Source organism: Pholcus phalangioides, unplaced genomic scaffold, assembly GCF_987345545.1.
Source record: "Pholcus phalangioides strain wild (caught in Gottingen) unplaced genomic scaffold, Ppha-v1.0 ptg000042l_1, whole genome shotgun sequence".
Lineage (NCBI taxonomy): Eukaryota > Metazoa > Arthropoda > Arachnida > Araneae > Pholcidae > Pholcus > Pholcus phalangioides.
The window spans coordinates 17,020,435-17,044,839 of NW_028301628.1; the positions used below are offsets into that span (position 1 = coordinate 17,020,435).

Genomic DNA, 24,405 nt, shown 5'->3' on the forward strand with positions numbered 1-24,405 from the left:
AGCTCCCAAGTTGTTTTTTTTTTTCATGAAGTCAACCAGACTACGGTGCTGAGAGGGGCAATCCTGCCAAGGGAAGAGAAGCAAGTATTGTGCTGCAGTATCAAGATTATAAATAAAAATGGGGTATTTGGCAAAAGGGAACAAGGAAGATCTGGAGACCATGGCCCCCATGGCCACCAACTTGGGGGTAGAAGTCCGACCGGAGTTCAACTTGATGCAATTAGTGAGTGCCATACAAGAAAGTGAAGTGTATAACGAAGCGACATGCAGAGAGATGCTGAAAACGATCATAGGCAATAGGAAAGAAAGAGAAGAGATGGAGGAACGGCATACAGAGATGGAGGAGAGGCGTAGAGATAGAGAGATGGAGATGGATGAGCGGCATACAGAGATGAAGGAGAGGCGTAGAGATAGAAAGATGGAGATGGAGGAGCGGAGTAGAGAAAAGGAGATGGAACATGAACTCGAAAGGCAGGGTCGAGACAGGAGCCAGAAGAGAGGAGGATAATCAGGATGGGTGCGGCAGAACCCCCAGCCGGGATTTCCAGAACATGATGCAAAAGTTTAAGATAGAAGAAGACCTAAGTCTGTAAGCAAGCTTGTCGCGTGGCACTGGCACAGGAAGATTGGTTAGCTGAGCTCTTGGGATTTCCCTACGAAATGAACCAGTTAATTGCCTGCAAGCCGGAAGAGCAAGTACAGGACTACACACACAATCAAGTTAAAGAATTGTGGAAGAAGAGATTCAAACTCATCCCAGAGAAGTTCCGGCAGATGTTTTCTTTGCACCACAAAAATCAAGAGGGCATCTGGTCCATCCATCACCTATTTTGATGGATGGACGGCGCCTTAGAGGGTCACGACGTTTGAGCAACTAAGAGATTTAACTCTTTAATGCCCAGATAGAAAACCTGGGAGGGTCGTGAAAATACCAAGTTTTTTGAGTTCGAAGTGGACTCGTCCAAATTTCGGCCACTTTCCCTCTCCCCATCCTTTCTCCATGAGTTTCTATTCACTGCAAACCCTTTCATTTCAATGGATTTTCAGGAGATAATTTGTCTACTGAAAATACCGCTTTCCTCACACTATTATCTCTTTGTAAAATGCACATTGAGTACCCTTATCTTTCTATAAATGAAGACTGGTATAAATGTGAGTGCAAGGAGATGTGATCCATACAGGTCTATTGTGTGAAAGGGTGTACTGGTCAGTAATCGCGTGTACAGCAGCAGTTTCGTCTGGTGTCCTGCAAGTAGTCATCTATCACCCTTAGCCTTACTATGATTTTGCCAACTGCTCGCTAATGTTGGTTTTTTATAGATATCGCACACACAAAAATTTTAATATTTTATTCTGCAAGACCGTAACTTTTGTGTTCAGCTTTTTTTTTTGTTTGTATGATAGATCAGAAAAAAAGGTAACCACAAATTAATGTGATGTTCATGGAATGTTTCATGAATGCCGGTATAAAAATGAAATAAATAAATTCTATTGCAATTCATTAAACGCAAATGGTGTTCACTGTTACATCATACCATGCCCCAAAACTTCAACAATTGCGACAGAGGTAATTTTTTGAGAAAAAAAGTATATAGTGAGTCTTGATTTTTTGGATCAACCCTTTCAAAAGCAGGCTTTTGTTTTGTACTCATACAGAATAATACGTAAGAAGGGAAAAAAAGGGGATGGGGGAAGAGTTGTATCGCCTTTGCATACTTTTAATGACACGATGGGTGGGTGGAGGATTGAATAATTATTTCAGAGCAACCAATGCACCAAAATATGAAACTTGAAAATAAAATTATTCGAATTTGAGAAAATATTGGATTCAACATTAGCTAAGGGTGGAACACGAGTACTTTTTCATTCACTTCCAAAAAAATCAAATACTTCCGATAGAGCCAACGACAGTGGCGTATTTACAGAGGACTAAGTGGCCTATGACCCAGGGATGGCATATCCAATATTTTGGTGATCAAGAACAATAATGTTATAATGGCAACATTTGAATAGCCCATAGGTGGCAAAGCCACAAGGGAACAGGCAATAGCATCAAACATTTCTGTTACCTAAGCTCACTCACACGCACAGATTGATTTTTAATCTAACTATGTTGACACCTTTTTCGCCATAGCATCAATTTTACCATAACCACTACACTGGGTTTTTTTATATTCTATAGATTGGGGGAGGAGGGTTTCAAACCACTGAAGTGGCTTTCCTGAGCTTCCACAAATACTTTGCGCATTTCTGAGCTTCTGTACTTCTCAGCAAAACGGTAGGAGGGGGGGGGGGAGTTATTGCATATTTAAGTCATTAATTCCATTGTTCAATCAATTTTACCGCACTTCTGAAATACTAGTCCCCCCTCCCCCAACCATTTTTTTTTTTACTTCTGCCCTGCCTCTGAGAAATGCTTTATTTCTATCAGTACAGTACGTGGGAAAAAAAAATCTTATTAGAAAGCAATTTTAACAATTTTGTAGATTCGAAGGGTCTATTTTTCCAGGGCATTTCAAAGAGTGAGAAATAAGAAGGTCAGTCAAGCGTAGGTCAAGGTTCTTGATTATTGAACTTAGAATCACAGGGATTTTTTTGTTGGCATCAGGAGAGACAGGGCAACAACTTTCTAATTGGGTTTTGGAGCTCTCGGGTGCTCTGTAAAAAGCTAATTTTTTTTCCACATTTATAACTATACAACCAATAAGACCGTAGAAAAAGACGAGATCGGCAAACTAGAAAAAAATTGAGAGCGACGAAACAACCAAAGAATTCACGTTTTTATGCAAATGGAATGAGAGCTAAAAGCGAAAGAGATGACTGAAGACGCTGTCCAAATTCTTCTGCTATTGTTGCAAGCGTCCATGTATTTAGGTAGCATATGCCAAGCCAATTTTTCTTGGAATTCACCTATCTCCTTATACGTATGTCTATTATTCACTTTGTGTAAATGAATTCTTCAGTCAAGTGGACCAGAGGTTCGAAATGTGAGGGACAAGTGTTTATCAACATCTATTCTCGTGTTCTTATCACTAATTTTAAGCTGAGCAAGGTGCGGAAACCAGAACTTTCTAAAAGTACTAAATCCACAAAAATAGCATATAATCTTTTTTTCAGTTTTACTGATTTTTATTTCATTTTTTGGGAAAAACTTTTCATTTTCTTGGTGTGTGTGTGTTTTGCTAAAAAAACGCAAACATACACAAACAGCGAAAAAAAATTACAAAACGCTCCAAACTTCAGTAGTTGAAGAAATCATTTGAAATTTTACGAAAGTTAATAAACAATGAACAACAATGATATATTTGTTTAATTTTTTATTCGATATTGATTCCTTCGGTTTCTAATGGTACTGATATATAATAGCTATATCTAAATCTACACATATATCAAGTAGAGAAAAATTACCTTTAGAGTGAGACAAAATATACCATGGGAAAACCAGACTAACCTAAGTTCTCTCATTATTTTCGGCCAAACTAAGTTGGTTTCCCTTTGGTATATCATATATAACGAGTGTTTCGTAAAAAAAAATGCCCAAAGAAATAAAATTGTGAGGTCTATTTTAGGAAGATAGTAACTGAAATATGAATCAGCAAGACGGCAATGTTTAGAAATAAAAACTGATGCCTCGTGAAATAATTATTACAACATCTAGACCAGTGTTTCTAAACCTTGATGTTGCAGGGGCGTGGACCCCCTGTAGTGAAAAACAGTGCTCTCCAGACCTTTGTAGTAGAGAACAGTGCTCTGCAAACACGCTGTAGCGTCAAAGGTCAATTTCGATACCATCCTCCCATAAAAGAGGCAAAATGTTTTTTTTTAATAATTTGCATTACATGAAAATTGAATAATTGCAATCTTACAGTACAAAATGTGTCATTCATTGCAATGGCAGTAAATGAAAATTGAAAATGATCCCGCGGACCCCTTGCAAAGTACTCACGGACCCCTGCGGACCACGGGTTGGAAAACATCGATTTTGACTATAAAACATCATGAAACAAAAGCATACTTTTTAATGACCCCCCACTTATTTATAAGAAAAGTCATGAAGATATCTATAATAGAATTTTAAATTTTCCGCAGCTAAATTGACCAAGTCTGAAAAAAATAGAGATCATGGCTCCTATATCCCATGCCCAAGTCTGAGATTTTTTTCTTGCACCCTTCTATAGTAAATTTATGGTGTAAAAAATAGAAATAATAAAAGATTAATTCGAGGAAACACTTTGAGCAAATGACATTTTGTTAACGAGGGTATTTGCATCGATTGTAACAAAGTGATTGTAAACAATATTCAATTAATTTAGTTTATTATATTTCCACTAGTCTACAATTCTTCGATCAGAGAAATGATAGCAAGTAAAGTTTTTCACGCCGTGCTGAATAAATTGAGCCCAGTTAGTACGGTGTCATGATGAATCTGAGTGGTTTATTAGTGTTATAAACGCTAATGATATAAAAAAAAATTGAAATGCACGTATTTATGAAGGCGGATTAGCGTGGGGACTCTGAATCAAGACACATAATTTCGCACAAACAGTGCATCATTGAAGGTGGGCCCAGGTGAATTTGGGGGACCTCTGCGAGCAGTACAGTCATTGCATTTCTTGCACTATTTTTTCACATCAGACCTGGACTCGTCCAAGTAGAATCGTTCACTGACCTTCTGGAAAGTCTTAATTATGCCGAAATGTCCACTGGTCGGCTCCTGTGCAACTCGTTCAAGACCTTTTTCACACGGCCTCTGGGTAGGATGTGTTGCCATCTGAACATTTTCCCGTCCTCTGACTCTCATTTGCGGTACAGCATGCCATCTCTCATCTCCAGAGAGACCTATAGCACCCATTATCTTCTGATCTTCGGACTGGAAGAGACAATGTTTTGCCACATTGGTTTGTTTTCGACAGATTCCTTCAAGTCCTCTTGCTGAAGTAGGCAATGACGTGTTTTTGCCATCCACTTCTTGCGATAGAACAGCTCTAATCCCATTGTTACTTACATTGGTGTCGAGGATAAATTCTCTCTGCTCGTGAGAATACCAATATTGGAGCTGATGTTAGAGCTTGTTTCAGAGACGTAAAAGCCCTTTCGCATTCGTCAGTCCACAGAAATTTTTGCTTCGCTCCAGTGAGACAGTGGAGGGGTCTCGCTATCTTAGAGAAGCCTTCGACGAATTCCCAGCAATATGTGCAAAGTCCCAGGAAGCTCTGAAGTTCATGCACATTCTCTGGTCACTTCCAGTCTTTTACGGCTTTGGTCTTCTCAGGATCTGTCCTTATTCCTTCTCAAGAGATGACGTGACCCAAATAGGTGACTTTGTGTCTAAACAGACGGCACTTTGTCGAGCTCAATTTCAAGTTAGCATCTCTCAACTTCTGAAGTACCTTGCTCAAATTTTCTAGATGTTCCGAGAATGTCCTTCCCACAATTATTATTTCGCCCAAGTACACGAGACACGATTTGTAAGACAGTCCATGTAAAACTATCTGCATCAGTTGTTCGGAAGTAGCTGAAGCATTGCACAAGCTGAATGCCATGACTTTGAACTGCCACAGTCCTTGTCCGATCGTGAAGGTCGTCTTTTCTCAATTGTCCGGATATATTTCCACTTGCTAATATACACTCTTCAGGTCTAGGGTAGAAAACCACTGATGTCCAAAAAGCGTGTCAAGAGTGTCGTCGATTCTTGGCAGCTGATAACTATCTTTCTTAGTGACGTTGTTTGATCTTTTGTAGTCAACACAGAATCAGGTGAAACAATCTTTCTTCATCACCAGCATGATCGGCGAAGCCCAAGGACTCGTTGATGGCTCGATGATGTTGTTGACTTGCATTTCCTGTAGCAGTTTACCAACTTCTTCTTGCTGGGCAAATGGAAGTCTTCTAGGATGTTGTTTAATTGGTGAATGGTCCCGGTGTCGATGTGATGTTGCGTCACGTTGGTTTGGTCACATTAGCTGATGACATAGAGAAAACATCTCTGAATTTTTTGAATGTCAATTGAGCATGTCTTTTCTGGTCAGAATCCAGCTGGGCACATCCTATCAGGCTCTCAAACAAACTTCCGGAATCCTTTGGTTGGTTTCCCGACGAATCACAAACCACACACGCAACTGGAACACATGTACTGATCTCTTAACCCTTCTGAACCTCCTTTGACTTGTCGCTGATGTTGACTAATCTCACAGGAATTTACAATGGTAATTTATTTTCATTTACAATAATAACCCCAGAAGGCGTGAAATGCACTCAAAATGCAAAATACTGGAGGAAAATAAAAATAATAGTCAGAATGGGAAGCACTTTGCATACGGAGTCAAATCGAAATCCTCATAGGAGGCGCATACAAGTCCTGATTGAAGACTGTTCCATATTCTCACAGCACGGAATCTATATCCGTGGATAAAGCAATCTCTTCTGGCCGTTGGTATTCTTATTTGGAAGCGATGCCTATGTAAGTTAACTCGCCTGTCCATGATCTCAAAGAAAGGTTCTCTCAATGGTAGATAAACAATTTGGTAAACTAGTTTGTAATACATCTTCAGATCTGCAGCAATTCTGCAACATTCCAACGAGTGTAAACCCAGAAATTGAAGTCTCTGGCAATAAGACAGACCGCTCATGCCAGGTATTCGTTTAGTAAATGACCTCTATGGCTTTTCTAGGAGCTTTATGTCCTTGATTTTGTAAGGGCTCCATACTTGCGAACAGAACTCCAGAGTCGGGCGAACGTACACACAGAAAGCATATGACAATGTATGCACATCACACTTACAGTATGCCATACATAACATATATGAAATTCTATTAGCTTTGTATTGTAGACTATGCCATGATAATGAACAGTGAAATTCAGAATGCGGCTCATTGCAATACCTAAATCCACGCATGTATCCAATTGCTGCAACGTTTCATTACCTAGTTGATAATATTCAGGATCGGTGCATCTACCTAAATGCATTGATCCACTTTTTGATGATGAAATAGGTAGTTTATACTGGAAAAGTTATTGGCATGCAATTCTTAGGCCCCTAGTGTTTTCCACTGGAGAGAATAACTTCACGTCATCAGCGAATTACACTAGAGAGATCTGTGGCACAGCCTGAGTAATATAAGTGTACAAAGTAAATAAGACCAGGCCTAATACCGATCCCTGGACGACTCCGCTTGGCACCTGACATTCTCTAGACATCACGCTGACTACGTGAACCTAATGAACTCTATCTGATAGCAGTTCTTAAATTATTCTTGCAACTTTATCTGGAACCCCCATGCAAGCTAGCTTCCTCAGTAGTAGCAATCTGTCAACTTTATCAAATGCCGTTTGTAAATTGACATAAATTACATCAATCTCTTGTCCAGAGTCTATAGCACTCTCCCATATATCATGCCAAATCAACTGCTGTGCTGGTAAGGAGCGGCCAGGAATGAAGCCAAACTGAACTGAGGGGATTAAGCCCATCTCGTCGGCAAATGGAAGTAACTGATTGACGATGCATCTCTCGAAAATTTTGCAGGATATATCAGTTAACGATACCGGGCGATAATTTATCCTGGAGCCTTTATTCTTATAAATTGGACTAATAACTGCAGTTTTCCAAGAGCATGGAATAGATCCGTAGTCATAGAAGGATTCAAAGATGGAGCTAAGCAGAGAAGATATCGGGTCTGAAAGGCGTTTGTAGAAACAACTAGGTACTCTGTCAGGACCAGGAGATGATCGACCAGGAAGAGATGCAATAATGGCTTTTATCATCTGAGTGTTGAACATTTCACAAAAGAAGAGATGATCATCCATAAGGCCATGATAATCATGGTCATAACTGAAATTATATGAACAAGAAAATATGTCCGCAAAAACGTTTGCTTTCTCATAATCTTCTGTTATCGTGGTACCATTCACAGATAGCATAGCTGCCAACTTTTAAAAATGAAAATTCTGGAGATTTTCGCGCAAACCTGTATTTTATGCTAAAACCACTTCCTAATAAATACAATAGGGATTTTTCCCAATAAATAGGGATTTTCCAAACAAAAGTTAAAGCATAGGGAATAAAATCCCTACTCAAAAAGTGAAGTAAAATTAAAACAGGGATTTCACACACATGGAAGTTAAACCCTTGGGAATAAAATTCCTAAGCGAAAAACAAGTGAAATTGGAGGCCAAAACTTCAATGATGTAAAAATAAATATTGTGTTCAATCAGAAACGATGTGAACAAACATTCTGTGCGAATGACCACAAAATCATTGGAAGATGAAGGGAAAAAGCGTAAATTTTTGAAGAACACTGACTTTTTGTGACGCTTGATGTTTTTTTTTTCATTTCACGAGTGATGATGGCAGTCTCCATGACCGATGTTTATGTCCGTAACACAACTTGTACAAAAAGAAAAAGTCTGCCCTCTTCTGGAACGTTTGATGAAAGGAAATTAATCGGAATAAGTATCTTTAAAATTGATTAAATATGTTTTTGCTCATCAGTATTCATGTTTTGTTATATCGCACGTACGTAACTTCAACAAAAGAAATTTTTACCATATGTGCATCACTATAATCTTCAATTATTATCCAGGACTATTTTGGCTGTAAGCCATTTTCCTGTGCGATAAGACAAACAACTTTCTTGTTACCATCAGAGGGTTTGTAAAACTTCCTTAAAAAGGGAATTTCCCCATTTACAACGTGTGATGTCATTTTGAAAAGGAAAAGAAGAGGCTTCGTGCCCCAGGAGAAATTCCTTAGGGATTGTTTTCATAAGTGGGGATTTTTTTAATGAAGTAGGGAATTTTTACAGACAATTAGGGATTTTGGTGATTTTTGTAAAAATTCGGGAGATTTAAAGAACTTTACGGGAGGTCGAGCGATGAATCTAAAATTCGGGAGACTTGGCAGCTATGAGATAGCGTAGATATGTCCCGGGATACACAAAGTCTGCTGCGGACATCTCTGTGGAAAAAGTTCCGACCTTGATTTTTAGAGAGATTGAAGAGATGTAAATTCTCTTTCTCTTGGACGTAATTTGCATAGTTCCTAGCCATGACCTTGTGGCCCCCTGTTCTTAGTCATGTTCTTTAGTGGTTTGACTAGGTATTGATCTATATTGATGCCAAGCATGCAATTTCCTATTGTTTAGCATTCGTAAAACCCTATCTTTTTTTCTAAATCTCATTTGACAGGGAACATGTTCACGAGACAGCAGAAATAGAGCTGGCAAAGCATCCGCAGCTGAGATAGTTCCAGCCAGTACTTAGTTCTGCAGATCTTTTACAATAGTTGATAATCATGGATAATCTGCACTGTAATAGTTTAGTGTTGATTGACAATCTAATCCTGTTGTAATATGCAATGAGAAGTGTATCTGCAAGTGCGGTGGATTATCATTGTTGCAGAAGGATGGAAGTGCATATATGTCATAGACCACTGAAGGATCGGTAGCAAACAGAAGATCTAAGAAGTTCCCCTTTCGTGGGAAAATCGATCAACTGAACAAGGCCTAGTTCTGCTAATATTGACAAGAATTGTGACTCCAATTCAGACGAGAATCTCCCGTTTATCCAATCAATTCCATGCATGTTGAAGTCCCCAACCAAAATCACCGGAAAGTACGTGGAGCACACAGTAATGCCTTAGTTCTCTCCAAAACTCAGACCAATGATCCAAATTACATGCTTTATTTGGTGGAACATACGCTGTAATAAGCCTGCACTTCCTATTTCCACTTTTTTATATTCACTGATATTATCTCAACATCTTAATTTCCATTATGCACATTCAGCAGCTTAGGTTTCAGGCTGCTTCGAATAATAATGCATACACCTCCTCCTGCAGTAGTTTCTCTGTTGTATCGGAAAATATCGTATCCTGGTAGACATATCAATGAAGATGAGACTGACTGATGCAACCAAGTCTCTGCTATACACAGAATGTCGACCTCGTATGACTGAATGCAGCAACGCAAACCATCAATTTTATTCACAATACTTCTGGGGTTCATGAATATACCTGTAACTCTTGATTTAGAAACAGATGCATGTTCATTTGTTGAAGAAATTGGCGATGATTCTTGTCTGTACAGTCATTGTTGATTAGAGGTCTTACCGACCGATGGTTCCGTTATAGTACAAACTCCAGCCGGATCCTCCAGAAGATATCTGGGAATACCCAAAAACTCTCTGATGTGTATACCAGATGGCCAGTGGAATAAATCACTCAATGAATCCCAATTACTATCGACAGTGGTTAGTACAAAAAATTCATAGATGTTTGAGTTCCTTGTACTCAGCTTAACGCAGTCGTACTCGAGTTGCGTGTTCGGCAGTATGCGACGTACGTACGAGATAGATATCTCTGGAACAAATCTGTTCACCAGCAACCGACGTCTGCGAACCATTTGCACTACACGCACCTGCGACGTCCTTTGATGAATCCAGAGCAGCGGCAATCAACAGGATGTTCTTGTTATCGCTGGGAAAATTTACCAGACCGAGCTGAAAATCCCTGGCCTCTCCAGTTGAGTGATGGATGATGCTCTCAGCTTTTGGTGGAATTATGAAGTCTCAGGCTGCCAATATCTTTCTGAGAACGATCTCTTCATTATCACATCCAAATAGCATGACATACCCTTTTGGCATATGCAGCTTGTGATTTTTCGAGTCAGGGGAGATGATATATTTCCTGTGAAAGGCCAATCCAATGATGCATGGGTCCTGAATGTCTGCCACGAAGACGGTGTGACAATAGGGGACTGTAGCGAATTTCACCGAAGCTTCCATCTTCCCATGCACAGTCATCTTGTTTCCGGTAACTGTCTGTACTCAGTGAAAAGGTGGAACATACAGGAGTCATTGTCAGAATTTATGAGCCAAATCAGTCCGGATGATGCTTTACATTTGCTCCATCCGGCAAGAAAATCCATCAATTTCACCTTCCACGTACATTCCATGGTCTCCACCATGGCCCCCACAAGGGATGAGCTGGCAAGGCTCCAGTCCTGGGGCCTGGGATAATTTTCATTATTTTTTTTTGTTTTTTGCACTATAAATCAACCATAAAGGGGGCCTGTGAAAGTCTGCTCGGGGCGCCCACAGAAGATCCCAGCCTAGGGGCCCTACTCTAGGATGTGGGGGCCATGGTCTTCACCAATCCGCTGTGAGATATGATACATATGTGATGGGGCATCTCCTAGTTGCAGTGACCTCCGCCTCACCAAATGGCTGCTTTTCAGTTTAACAGCTTGGAACTTTGGGAGGTGTCCCCCCTCTGAGGTCTTTCAAGTATTACGTCAGCATCGGGGGGGGGGGGGGGGGTGTTCAGATTTGCTGACTTTTGATGACGAGGGGGGAGGGGGGTCAAAAATGGCTAAAAATCTGCTTACGTAATACTTGAATGGTCCCTCTCTTGGGAACTGTCAAGGGGCAGGATCTTCGTACGTGGCCACCTCATTGCAACTCCAGCATAACAAGGGCCTATCTTTCCCATTTTCCCAGTCATTCCTGGCACTTTTCAGGCGTTCTTTCAACTCTCTGATGATGTCCAACGTAGTGTCCTCTACAACAGCACAGCGGACTACTCGTCGCTCTCTCCTCGAAGCTTGATGGGCTGCTTCACACTTCATAGTGTCAACCAGGGCACTCTTCATGTCCTCGTATTCACTTAGACGCAACGCCTGCTGGATGGCAGTGGCGTTGACGGAGTCTGTGAAGCACTGCAGGGTCAGTCCATTTCTGATGTCCGGTGGGCAATTGGGATACGGCAACTGCAATAGCCTTTTAATGTCCATAGCCAGTTCCTCCAACGTTTCACCAGACTTCTGCTGCTTGGTCATAAGTTGCAGCAGGTGGAAGTCCTTGAGATAATATTCTTTGAACCTTAGCTCAAGTGCATTCATCAGGGCTGGATAGCTGGAACGGCCCTTGATGACAAGCATTTGAAGCATTTCTGCAGCTTCCCCTTGGAGTGCGGTGGCTAGGTGGAAAGCCTTAAGAACACAGTCCTATTCTTTGCATCTTTGCAAAGGCGATAATCTCTAACTGGGTCCTGAAGATCGACCACAATGTCCTTCCATCATCTGTCGAGGGCTTCATGTTCTGCCGACTGACATCAGCTATGGTTCAGGACCTGGTGAGCATCCATGGAAAACGGAGGCTCTTGAATTTTCTTTTCTAGCTCTTTCATCTTCTGTGAGAGCTTCTCGTCAGTCGCAATCACTCATTCCATGACAGAGTTAATTTCCTTGGTGAGTTCCTTTTTTTATGGCATCTACCATTCCTTTCACTCTAATTTCACCAGTGGCGATTTCTTCCTTCACACCGGCAAGAACGGAGGTGATGTCTCGCTTAATGGTGGCAACATCATCCTTGAATTCAACGATGGAGTTGGTTACATCCCTTTTGACTTCAGTGATAGAGGCGGTGATATCATCCTTGACAGCTGCACTCGTGGCATCTTGTCATTTACGGCAGATTTGTTCATCTCTTCCACGATGTCTAATTTCATCTGCTCCATAACAGTAATCAACTGGTTCAGCTGGTCTCACATCTTGTCCATCTCCATCCCGCTTGCACCATTCAAGTCCTTGAATTATCCCACTTCTGACACCAAATTGTTCCAGATAATTTCTCACAAGTCCTTGAAAGATCAGAGGGTGAGAAATAATTTTCAGGAAGTCACAGATTTATTTCCCGAAAACTGCTATTTAAAACTATTCACAATCTTGCATTGAGGATAAAGTCTCAACAACACTGACTCCTCTCTCTATTCCTCACATCGTTTTTAAAGACACATCTAAATTTTCAGAAATTCCACAGTAGTACCAATCTGGTAGCACCACCATCTGGAGGTCACATGAGACGTTCCGTATCAATCTAAAAGATTTGAGTGTTTATCTTTACACTTCCGGTTTGGCAACAGGAAATTACGGTCCCATGGGGTTGATTGCGTAAAAATTGTGCTACCAATATTTTTCGTATATGTATATATATAACAATATTTTCTCCGGATACTTTCAGCATGCTTAATTAGAAAGCTATTTTGAAAAAACTGTGATAAAACTAAGTAAATACAATGTGTTTGATGAAGAGTAATCACTAATTAACGCAGATTAATCAGCAATGATTTACAATATACAACATTATTATAACTAAAGTTTCAATTTTAAAACACTGTGAAAAAGAACGACAAGTCAGAATGACTTGAAAATTTCCGTGAATATCTCTAAAGCAATGGAATTTTGTATGGCGAAGGGGAAAGAAATTGAAAAATTTAAAATAGACACTATCTTCATAGCCCCCACAAGGGGTGGGCTGACAAGGCTCCATCCCTGGGGCCTGGGACGATTTTCAACATTTTTTTACTTTTTCACGATATAAATTTATCATAAAGGGGCCCGTGAAAGTGTGGTTGGAGAGGGGGACAGAATGGAAACAATAGCCACAGCCAGTCAGGGCAAAATAACTTAATTAGTATTGCACGATTTCATAATTCATAGAAACATCACAACAAACAAATACAACTTACTCAAGAAATGTTAAATATGTGGTGAACACTGTATTCTGGTCAAGAAGTAGAACTACAAAAATGCTTGTTCATCAACAGATCAGAGTATGCCATGGTAACGATGTAAATATGTTTTCAATTCACTGTATGCAATCTGACCACTGTACATAACATTTTGAGGCACCCTTCCTCCAAAGCCATAAGTTGCAAGGATTAAGTTCAGGTGTCATGTAATCCTGTTATTCCCGAAATTGTTCTTCAGCTTGTGCTGCCATTTGCATCTTGATAAAAGTTGTGCTATCCATACACTGATGTTGAAGAGTCGAAATTATGTGGTTGCAAAAAAATTGATTATACTGCTGGCCAAGTACAACATTATCCACTTGTACACATTTGTAAGGTTTTTTCTTTTGCCAAAGAAAATTCCATTGCTTCATGAGTATCTATGCAAATTTCCAAGTCATTCTGACCAGTAGTTCATATTGTATAGTGATTTGGAATCAGAATTTCAATTATAATCATCCTGTATATAGCTGATTATTTTTCATACATCGCTTACTACAGTCCAGTAGAACCTTGATTAACTGGGGGTAATGGTGAAAGGATTGTTGAACATTAAGCGTGGTGGGGATATACAGTCAGGGCCGGATTAAAACGTTTGAAGGCCCTAAGCACTTGAAAGGTTTTGGTGCCCCCCCCCCCCGCCCCATATCTAAAAGTATATATTACCCAATATCAAATCTATAAAAGAAAAAACATAAAATAAAATTTTATACTTCAGAAGTAAAGCTAATGTAGGGCAGCATTATGATTAGAATATTTTTAAACATAATATATAATACATAATTTTTTTTTTTTTATGGGGAAAAAATGGGGGGGAGGAGAAACTTTCAACTTGCAAAGCATTGATATCTCTTGGATCATTTTTGTTTATTATTGGGACATCTTTGAAAGTTTTTGGAATTTTTCTTTCGCATTTCCCAAAAAAACAGGCCTTAGATTTTTAGACTTTTTTCAAAATATTTTAAAGCATTAAAAGATATTTTCTCCCATCGACTGCTTGTTAGGATTTCACAAAGTGGCTTCAAACGCAACCACTAAATCTTGGTATAGCCAATATTACATTATTTTTGGTGAACCATTGGATACCTGTGCTTTCAGATGCATTTTCGAGTTGCAATCTGTTAGCATTTCTTTTACTTCTATGGTAGATTGAACTAAATCGTCTTCATACCTATATTGTAGGAGTTCTAGATCGAACCACAAAAAGGTGGCTCTAGACTGAGTAGCTTATGCATAGGCAAAAAAAATTTTTTTTTTATGTTTTTATATAGAATTTCAAACTATGAGAGTAAGACTATTCGCAGAGAAACCCATGATTTTTTTTTAACGGGATCCTCACACACTATCAAGAGATCCATAAGATCTGTCTAAGAAATTTTTTATTAGACATGGAAGAACCAGGATTCGAACCCAGATTGGCACAATCAGAGGCTAGCTTTCTAACCACTGGACTGCCAGGCAACAATTTTTGACGCATTTCATCTGTCTGGGAACACAGCAGCGAGTTTTCTGGATTATTTTACTGGTGTGACGTATATGCCAGAGAAGTGCCAAAATTGTCTCTTGCACAGGAAATAGTAATTAACTATAAGATAAACCCCCTAAAACCATGTAGACGATCCGTTAATGACTCAAAGATTTGAGCATTTTTAAGTTCACGTTTTTATTCTGTAGAATTTGGCTTTCTCTTAAATTTGTCATTTTTGTATCGTATGGTATTTATCATATCGGTTGGGAGTGATAATGATTTGTTTTATTAACTCGTGGGTCTCACCCGGACACAACCCGAGGACCTCGTGACAAGTAGATCTGTTTGCAATTTGCAGGAGTTAGTACGCAAATTGGTAGGCAGCTTTTTTAGCTGGTAGAGAGGGCCACTTCAGAAAAATCAGTTTGGCAAAGGGCCTCCATGATGCTGTTGAAATAGCTCAAGCTATCTTTATAAAAACTGCACAAAATCTCATTCCAAAAACAGCATTAATGTGATCTCTAGTTAAAATTTTAGGATTCTCTGCCGGATGCTTGATGTGGAAAAAAATACATTTAAAAAATATTTCAACAACTTTTTGTGGTCTCTTTTCTCTTGATACCCTAAGCACATGCTTATTTTGCCTAATGGTTAATCCGGCCCTGTATACAGTATGAGATGTGCGGCTTCTTATAGAAAGAAAATTAAAATGTCTGTAAGGTAATGGAACTACTGTCAAATCCCATTACAACAAACTCCAAGAGACCAAATAAATCACTTTGTTATAACAAAATTTTGTTATAAAGGAATTCCAGGTTTTTGCATTGTTTTCATGTAAACTTATCTGGGGATTTTATATAGAAAAGTTTTAATTTAAAAAGTTTTTTGCTATAATGGTATTCATTAAAACAGGATTTGAATGAACTAGTGTACATTGGTTTTTGCCCTTCAGGAGCAGCTCGTGCCTTTATTGGATTATAAGACTAAATGTTTGTGCCCCTAGCATGATCATGGTGAAGTCACTACTGTTTCTTTGTGAAGGGGGAAAAAAGCCTGTGAGATATGATACCACTACATTCAGATGTCGATTCAATCATGAATTTGCTAAAGATAGAGCATCGGAATGTAGGCCAAGGTTGAAAAATGTAAGAATGAGAAATTTTGGTACTGTATACAACTTTAAATAACTAAGATACTATATTCTCTTAAAACCCTGAGAAATGTTTCTATATAAATAATTTTAGTTTTTGTTTTTTTTTTGAAGAAATATTATTGAAAGAGAAAAAAAAAAATATTCTTTTCAAAATCTTTAACTGATTTAATTAAGTGGTTACAATATCTTCATTATCACAATATCTTTTAATTTTCCATGCATTTTACAAAGGTACACAATTCGGTGCCAAGGGTATAAGAGGTTATATGAAAAAATACACACATATATTCAGGCATCTTTTATGAGGTTTTTTTGGGAAAACCATTTATAACATTTAAAGATGTACCCCAAGAATAGAAAATGTGGTAAGAATGAAAAATTTTGGTTAATAATGAACCAATGTGATATTTTTCATGAGAAATAAATAATATTAAGGCCACTTGTGTTTGTTTTTAGTTTGTTAAACCACTTGGTTAAAATCTAGATTAAAACAACCCTGTAACTGGATGGCAATGCTAAAGGTGCATTTTCAAAAGAAATGCTTAATGCATTATGATAAAAAAAACTATGGGTACTTTAGAAATTACAAAATACTGTTTTAATGAATTGGGTTTTGAATATTTTAACTGGAAAAATATATCCAAACAAATAATTTAGAAGCCAGGTTTAAGAAATATAGACAGGTGTTAACAATATTTCTTTGAGGAAAGTTTTAGAATGAGAGAAATAAAAAGTCTGTGGAGTTTTTCTAACATATTTCTGAAGAACCTTCAAATAAAAATGAACTTTTAAAAAGGAAAATTATAAGTACAGTATACTATCGGTAACTCGACACCCCAAAAGTATCGACAAACATGTCGACTTAAGCAGATGTCGAGTTAGTGGGGTTTTACTCTAAATGTTTGTCCGATCGTTTTTGTGTAAGTAATTATATACTTATACTTTCTAACAATTGTATTAAATAAAATGTTAATCTTCATTCATTTTAATTCGGGGTAGTTTCAAAATAGAATTAAAATGTATAATAAACTTTATGAAAAATAATCAAATATATTTGATGTTTTTCTTTCCAAAGAGAAAATTTTTTTCTACACTATTCACAGTTTATACCGCGATTGTTCTGCTTTTTCCTGACTGTGTAGGAAGTGACGTATCACATCTAGAGTTTTTAGCGCATCATGGAGAGATGGTGCAGATAATTTTTCCATCTGAACTTTCTGTGGTGTGTGTGTGTGATTCTATTTCTTCGAAACATGAAGCACTTGCCTTTTTTTGGGTGATTGATTCTAGAATATTGTCGTCTGCAAAAAGTCCTGAAGTTACAAGATCAGAGTCAATACTCACAAATTCATCGTCGATACAATCACTCATACTGCTAATTATGCTTTCTTCACACTTAATCTGGGAGGAATCTTCAGGAGAAATAATCTTTTTATTTTAATTAATTTTCTTCGGAGAAATAATCATTCTCCAAAGACTCGGAACAAAAACCAAAATGACGGAAGCAGTTCCGAATCGTGGCACTCGTGCTTGAGTTCCATGCAGAATCAATCATTTCAACTGCATCTAAAACAGAAATTTTTGCGTCCATTCTAACATCCACAAATTCACAAATTTTTTGTCTAATTTTCTGTAAAAAGTTTTCATACTTCTGATAATTCCTAACTTCCTTGATTGAGACTTTTTGCAAAATCGTTTGCTTTCTCTTGAATTATTGGTCCTTATAATGGGATTGAGTGATTTGAACCACAAAAGAGTTGCTTCCTCTACATCGCTGAATTCTGATTTCTTATGCGTTTTCTGCTAGGTTTATAAGAAGATTCACATAAATGCTGAAAAAAAAATTCCCCTCATTTTTAGCAAATGTTGAAATGGGTTCCATGCAACTCCATATTCTTCAGCAAGTTCACTCTGAGTTTTTCCCGATTCCAGTTTTTTGAAAATTTCAACTTGATTTTACAACCTGATTTTTTAAAGTTAAACTCTGAAGTAAGCATGGAGCCATTGCATTCACGGTCGTCAATATTCACAATGATAACCAAATGACATATTCAGCGTCTAACCAGGCTTCAGCTCTTTTTCTCTTTTTCTTTTACTCCTTTTCCAAGAAATCATAAAACCAAGTTCCTCCGAAAACATTGTCCGCAACAGCCAATATCAAAACTCACAATAGATAAGATTTTTATCCCTATTAGATGTTGACAATTTCAACATCCAATAGGGATCATACCCCACTTTAAGGATCATCGACACTCCTTTTGGCCATGAAAAGAAAGGCCTGTCTTGGAAACGCCACTAAAATGATAGGCTGGCCAAGATGCTTCAAACATTCATTCTTCACATGCCCCCCCCATAGCACAAAGAAGAGACCCATCATATAGAACAAAGAAGCAAAGGATTATCGAAGTACCCACGGACAACATAAAAAAATTCTTAGAATAGTAAAACACGGGCAATTGTAAAAACCAGCCGTAGTAAAGGGACAAAAGTCGTAGTCGACTTAAGCGGAGTTAAGCCGAACATATGTCGAGTTAGAGAGGTTTTCCTACATTGAAATTAGCATTGTGCCAACCATGGGAATAATAGATGTCAAGTTTTCCGGAGTGTCGAGTTATCCACGTGTCGAGTTACTGAGAGTCTACTGTAGTAAAACATGATTTTATTCAAAGAAGTGGGTGACATTTTCAAAAAAAGTAACTCTTTCTGTAAATAAATTTTTATTGCTTGAATCACATCTTATAATTTATCATAATTTTCATAGAATGTTATGCATTTGTTTATGAATGAGAATCACGTTCTGAACATGTTCCGTAGAGTTTAAATTATAATTTTCAAATGATGGAGAATTCTGGAAGGATAAAGGCAAAGTATATTTGTTTTTTCATTTGATGACTTTTTTTCCTTTTATGATAAGGAAACATATGTAAAGTTTTCATAATAAATCTACATACATAATTTTTTTGTTTATAAATGATCTGAACTACCAGACAGATACCCATGTAAATATTCCTTACGGAACCTCTAAAGTAAAGAGTATCTGTTGGAAAAGTAACAACACCCTCCCCAGCCCATAAAATCTATCCATCCCACCTGATCAAATATGAGAACACTTTTCAAAGTACATATAGGGTAAAAAAAATGAAAATATATAAATGACTGGAATTATATAGAGTGAATATTGCATGTCTGTTTTAACGAAAAATAAAAATTATACAATTAAATCGGTCTCAATTGTCTTTTGTTATTCAAAATGGATGTTTTTTGTTTGTTTTTTTGGATAAAATCAACAGAAATACTCTTATTGAAGTTTTGAGGTAAAATGCTTATTTTTCAAATATAGTGTCAAGTTTTTATTAAAAAGACTGACCCTAATTGATACTTGAAAATGTTGAATTATAAGTATAAACTCATATATTCAGGTGCTCATTTTTTTTCTTTGCTATATAATTTAACCATTTTTTCTGCAACACTGAGGGGGAAAAACAATTAACAAGGGTCAAATATATAGAGCATGTGCAAGTGCATAGACTTGCTCGTTTGTGGTGCTACATGAAAAACACTTTAAAAGGACAACAGATTTCAATGATCTTGGATTATGACATACGCGTAGGTTTTCTACTATAGTTGACATTTCATTTTCATCATTTTTTTTTAAATGTAAGACTTCAGTTCGATTCCACTGTTTTAATCATATTTTTCTTCTGCCCCTAACACGAAATGAAAACTTGGATTACATTTGAGGTATAGGCCAACATGAGGTACTCATATAAAAATAACAATGAGACAAAAAATATGAAATGAAGTTAGAAACATAGTGGGAAAGAAGTCCAACCTAATATGAGCCCCACCATTGTGCTTAAATACCCAGTTCCACTTCCAAGATTTAAGAATGATATGCCAGGTACTACTTGCAGATATTCCATGACTTCTGAATATATACATGGAGCTGAGAGATGCAAATTTCCATGCTTCCATGCTAGATCTCTATATGCATTTTCTTTGCATCCATCAGCATAATATTCAGCACGATCAATTGCTCTGAAAACCCTTTCCACTAGAGGTGACTTGATATATTCGGCTTCGACCAAATTATCAATGAGTTCATCATTGTCTTCTCCAGCACTAACAGCTCCTCCCATTTTCTCCGCAGTTATCCCTAAAATAAAGAAATAAATAATGCAACATCCAATAATTTCTACAGGGCGGTCATAAAATAAATTTGCCAAAATAAAAGTACCTAGCGGCCACAAAAATCAATGAATGCAAATTAAATTCAAGATTTAGGGGAAAGTAGCCAAATTTGGACTGGTACTTAATTTGAACCACCTCTTGTTCTCAGAAATAAGAATTGATTAGTACATTTATTTGATACCAAAGGGCAGGGAACTGAAGAAGTGTGCATATTTTTTTATATTTCCAGTTGCATTTTGTCCTGGTACGATTCAGGGTTGGGTTTTTGACATGACAAGCATCAAAAACTGGTTTAAACCATCAAAAACTGTCGAAACCGTTGAAAACCTAAATGAATGCCTTTTGATAATGTTTTGAACACAATAGGTATACAAAATGATGAAAAACTTACTTTTTGCATATTACAACGTTTTATTTTTAAACATTAATTTATTACAATAATTAAAACAAAATATTAATTATAATTTGCAATTTTTAATTCTTCAACATAAGAGCCTAGAACATATAAAATATAATTTTATGGTTTATTTATCTAAGCTACTCATTACGTGTGTTCAATTTGCTAAGTGGAATATACAGGGAGGACGTCACTCTCCGCTACCATACGAAGGTTTTCAACAACTGGCTGTTGCGAAGATATATTTCGGAAAGAGAGAAAATTCAGCGGCCCCTGCGGGGAATGGTGGTGGGTCCACGCAAGTGGGAACCCACGTCCTTCCACTTTCCGGGTGAACGCCCTAGACCACTAGACTACAGAGGCACAGAATCTCTCAATCTTTCCTTGGAGCTCGTGTACACTGAAAGGGACCGTACATGGACGGCCGGACCAGACTCAGGCCAAGCTCACAACTGCTGACATTGCCACCAGATGTGTCCCTTTCAGTGTACGCGAGCTCCAAGGGAAGATTGAGAGATTCTGTGCCTCTATAGTCTAGTGGTCTAGGCCGTTCACCCGGAAAGTGAAAGGACGTGGGTTTGATTCCCCGCAGGGGCCGCTGAATTTTCTCTCTTTCTGAAATATATCTTCGCAACAGCCAGTTGTTAAAACCTTCATAAGTGGAATAGAGCTGCTTATTCAAAATATGTATGATAGGGAACCAGTGTTAGGTTTTTGACCCCCAGAAACTAACTCGGTATTAAAACTATCAAAATCTTACTGTCAATGATGTCAAATAGTTTTTGTTAACTTGATAGATATGTTAAATAACAAAACACTTACTTTTATTTGGATTAAAGGGTTTTATATTCAGAATGATAATTACTGAGGAAAAATATCTATTTTGATATTTTAAATTTTCTGATCCAAATTTTATTAAATATAAAAATTCTCACACAGCATCTGTTGAAGCACTAATTAAACTCATTTATTTTCACCTAAATATTTCTTAGATCAGGGTGTATAAATTCACAGAGCTTTAAAGAGTATTTTCAACCAAAGCAGAGCTGACGAGACTTGATACCAAAAGCATTTGTTTTGCACATTTGAATACAGATTCAATTGGAAAACCATTGCATTATAAATGCTAGTAAATGTACCATATCATAGTGCAAAAGTAAGAATAACTAAGTTTGACATATACAAGCTAGCACTGCCAAATTAAATGACATTTTAGTCCTACAATTTAGTATTTTGATCGCTATATATATTTCAATGTTATGCGCAATAAGAGTATCGTTTTAGTATCAGTGGTTATCTAGATAATTTAATAACAGAAATCAACATTACATACATGATGCATTTCACGTTAAAAATATTCTTGACAATGCTGGCTTCGGTTTTATTTGGATTCAACAAAATCCAAATCTTGTAAAAGCTTATCTTCCACTGATTATCGAGAGCATAAAAAACCAGAGTATCCAAACTGATTTCTCCCGTATTGTAAATAGTAAACATTTTTCTCACTATAAAGACATAAAAACAACTTTCCTGATGGAAGACTATTTTTTCCTCCCTTTTCATATCTCAGTCAAAAGGGTTTTTGCCCAACTCAGATTTAATCAGACATCAATTTTTGTTAATGGTAAAAACTTTTCTATAGATCCCATCAGCAATTGTACGTATTGCAACCTTTTGGTATTTGAGGATTGGAATCATGTAATTTTTCACTGCCCTTTTTACTCTAATTCCAGATCCAAATATTTAAATCTCTCTTCAGGTCCCGCTAATATTGCTCAATTACTTTCAATCACTGATAACTTATACTCAATATATCTATTTATCTTATCATGTATTCGCCTACGCTCGCTCTGTTTGGACTGAAGTCCATATTTTTCTATTGTAATTAATTTACTTTTTCTTTTATTACTTGCTTTTTGTCCGCTCTGTATGTATATTACCTATTTTTATTTGTCGGTATATTATAATGCTTATTCTGTGTCTGCTTATCATTCATTCATTATTTCCCCTTACCTTATATTAACTCTGTTATAACATCTCTATCTCCTCTGTAGCTTAGTGGTCAGAGCACTCGTCCGGCAATCGAGGGACCCGGGTTCGACTCCCAGTAGAGGCAGAGATGAGTTTTTTTCCTTCCTTAAAAAATTAACATCTCAAATAATAAATATCTTCACAACATCCAGTCTTCCGTATATCTTGTATTAACAAGTGGAGAGCGACATTCATGTCATTTATATTAACTGTTCTGACACCAACATATGTGCTCCATTATATTCCCAATGTATGGTATATTTTGTAAATATGACTGTAAAATGTGGCAACAATGAATTGCCACTCATTGAAGGACCTACTGGTCAAATCAATAAAATTTATTATTATTATTATTATAAACTTTTTTAAACACTTAACTGCTGTAAAAAGAGGACAGCAGACGGTTTATATCAATGCAAACATATATAAGCAGTTGAAGAAATTTTGGAAGGTCAAGAATCATCTTGAATCAAAGAATGTCAAATCATTCCACAGTTTTCCCTTCAATGTTCATGTTATGCTTTATTGAAATTTTATAAGAAAAAAAAACTGATATATTGTCCAAAATAATTCTGTCAAGAATAGAAAATTATTTTAGAATCTTATTAAATATTTATTCTTTGTACAACATAGTCACTTTAAACATTACATGCAATTAACGTGTACATTCCCAATGGGAATTTTTATATCGAAAAGTAATATTTGAGGTTTTTGATGTGACAGTTTAAACTGCGGTTTAAACCGTCAAAAACTGCCATGTGTCAAAAAATTCCAAACCCTGGTATGATTGCACATTGTTATTTACTGTATATTTCCTAACCCTTTGTGTATTTTCAGTAATAAGTAATTAAAATGTAACATTACGGTCATTTGTAATGAGCTACTATTTGCACAAAATGTCAATGGACAAGAGATTGATGTAATTTACGTCGATTTCCAAAAGGCATTTGATAAAGTAGACAGATTGCTACTACTGAGGAAGCTAGCTTGCATGGGGGTTCCGGATAAAGTTGTGAGGATAATTCAAGAACTGCTGTCAGACAGAGTTCATCAGGTTCGCGTAGCCAGCGTGATGTCTAGAGAATGTCAGGTGCCAAGCGGAGTTGTCCAGGGATCGGTGTTAGGCCCAATCTTATTTACTTTGTAGACTTACGATATTACTCAGGCTGTGTCACCCATCTCCCTATTGCAATTCGCTGATGACGTGAAGTTATTCTCTCCAGTGGAAAACACTAGGGGCTTAAGAATTGCATGCCAACAACTTTTCCAGTGGAGTTGTCAGTATAAGCTACCTATTTCATCAGCAAAAAGTGGATCAATGCATTTAGGTAGACGCACCGATCCTGAAAATTACCAACTAGGTAATGAAACGTTACAGCAATTGGATACATGCGTGGATTTAGGTATTGCAATGAGCCGCATTCTGGATTTCACTGATCATTATCATGGCATAGTCTGCAAAGCTAATAGAATTTCATATATGTTACGTACGGCATACCGTAAGTGTGATGCGCATACTTTGTCATATGCTTTCTGTGTGTACGTTCGTCCGACTCTGGAATTCTGTTCGCAAGTATGGAGCCCTTACAAAATCAAGGAT

General features: G+C 37.4%; 1 protein-coding gene across 8 annotated transcripts in view; it reads right to left on the reverse strand.

The window, feature by feature from the left end:
- Positions 1-24,405, reverse strand: part of LOC149064551 (protein-L-isoaspartate O-methyltransferase domain-containing protein 1-like) — a 220,838-nt gene that overhangs the window by 80,513 nt on the left and 115,920 nt on the right. For 6 of the 8 annotated variants that reach the window (XM_089254636.1, XM_089254637.1, XM_089254639.1 and 3 more), the window contains exon 2: positions 20,019-20,342. In XM_089254636.1, the coding sequence (XP_089110762.1) occupies positions 20,019-20,325 (307 nt within the window). In that variant the 5' untranslated portion in view covers positions 20,326-20,342. Of the gene's footprint in view, positions 1-20,018; positions 20,343-22,787; positions 22,866-24,405 lie in introns of those variants that run through there. The other 2 variants (XM_089254638.1, XM_089254640.1) reach the window with 2 other exon arrangements.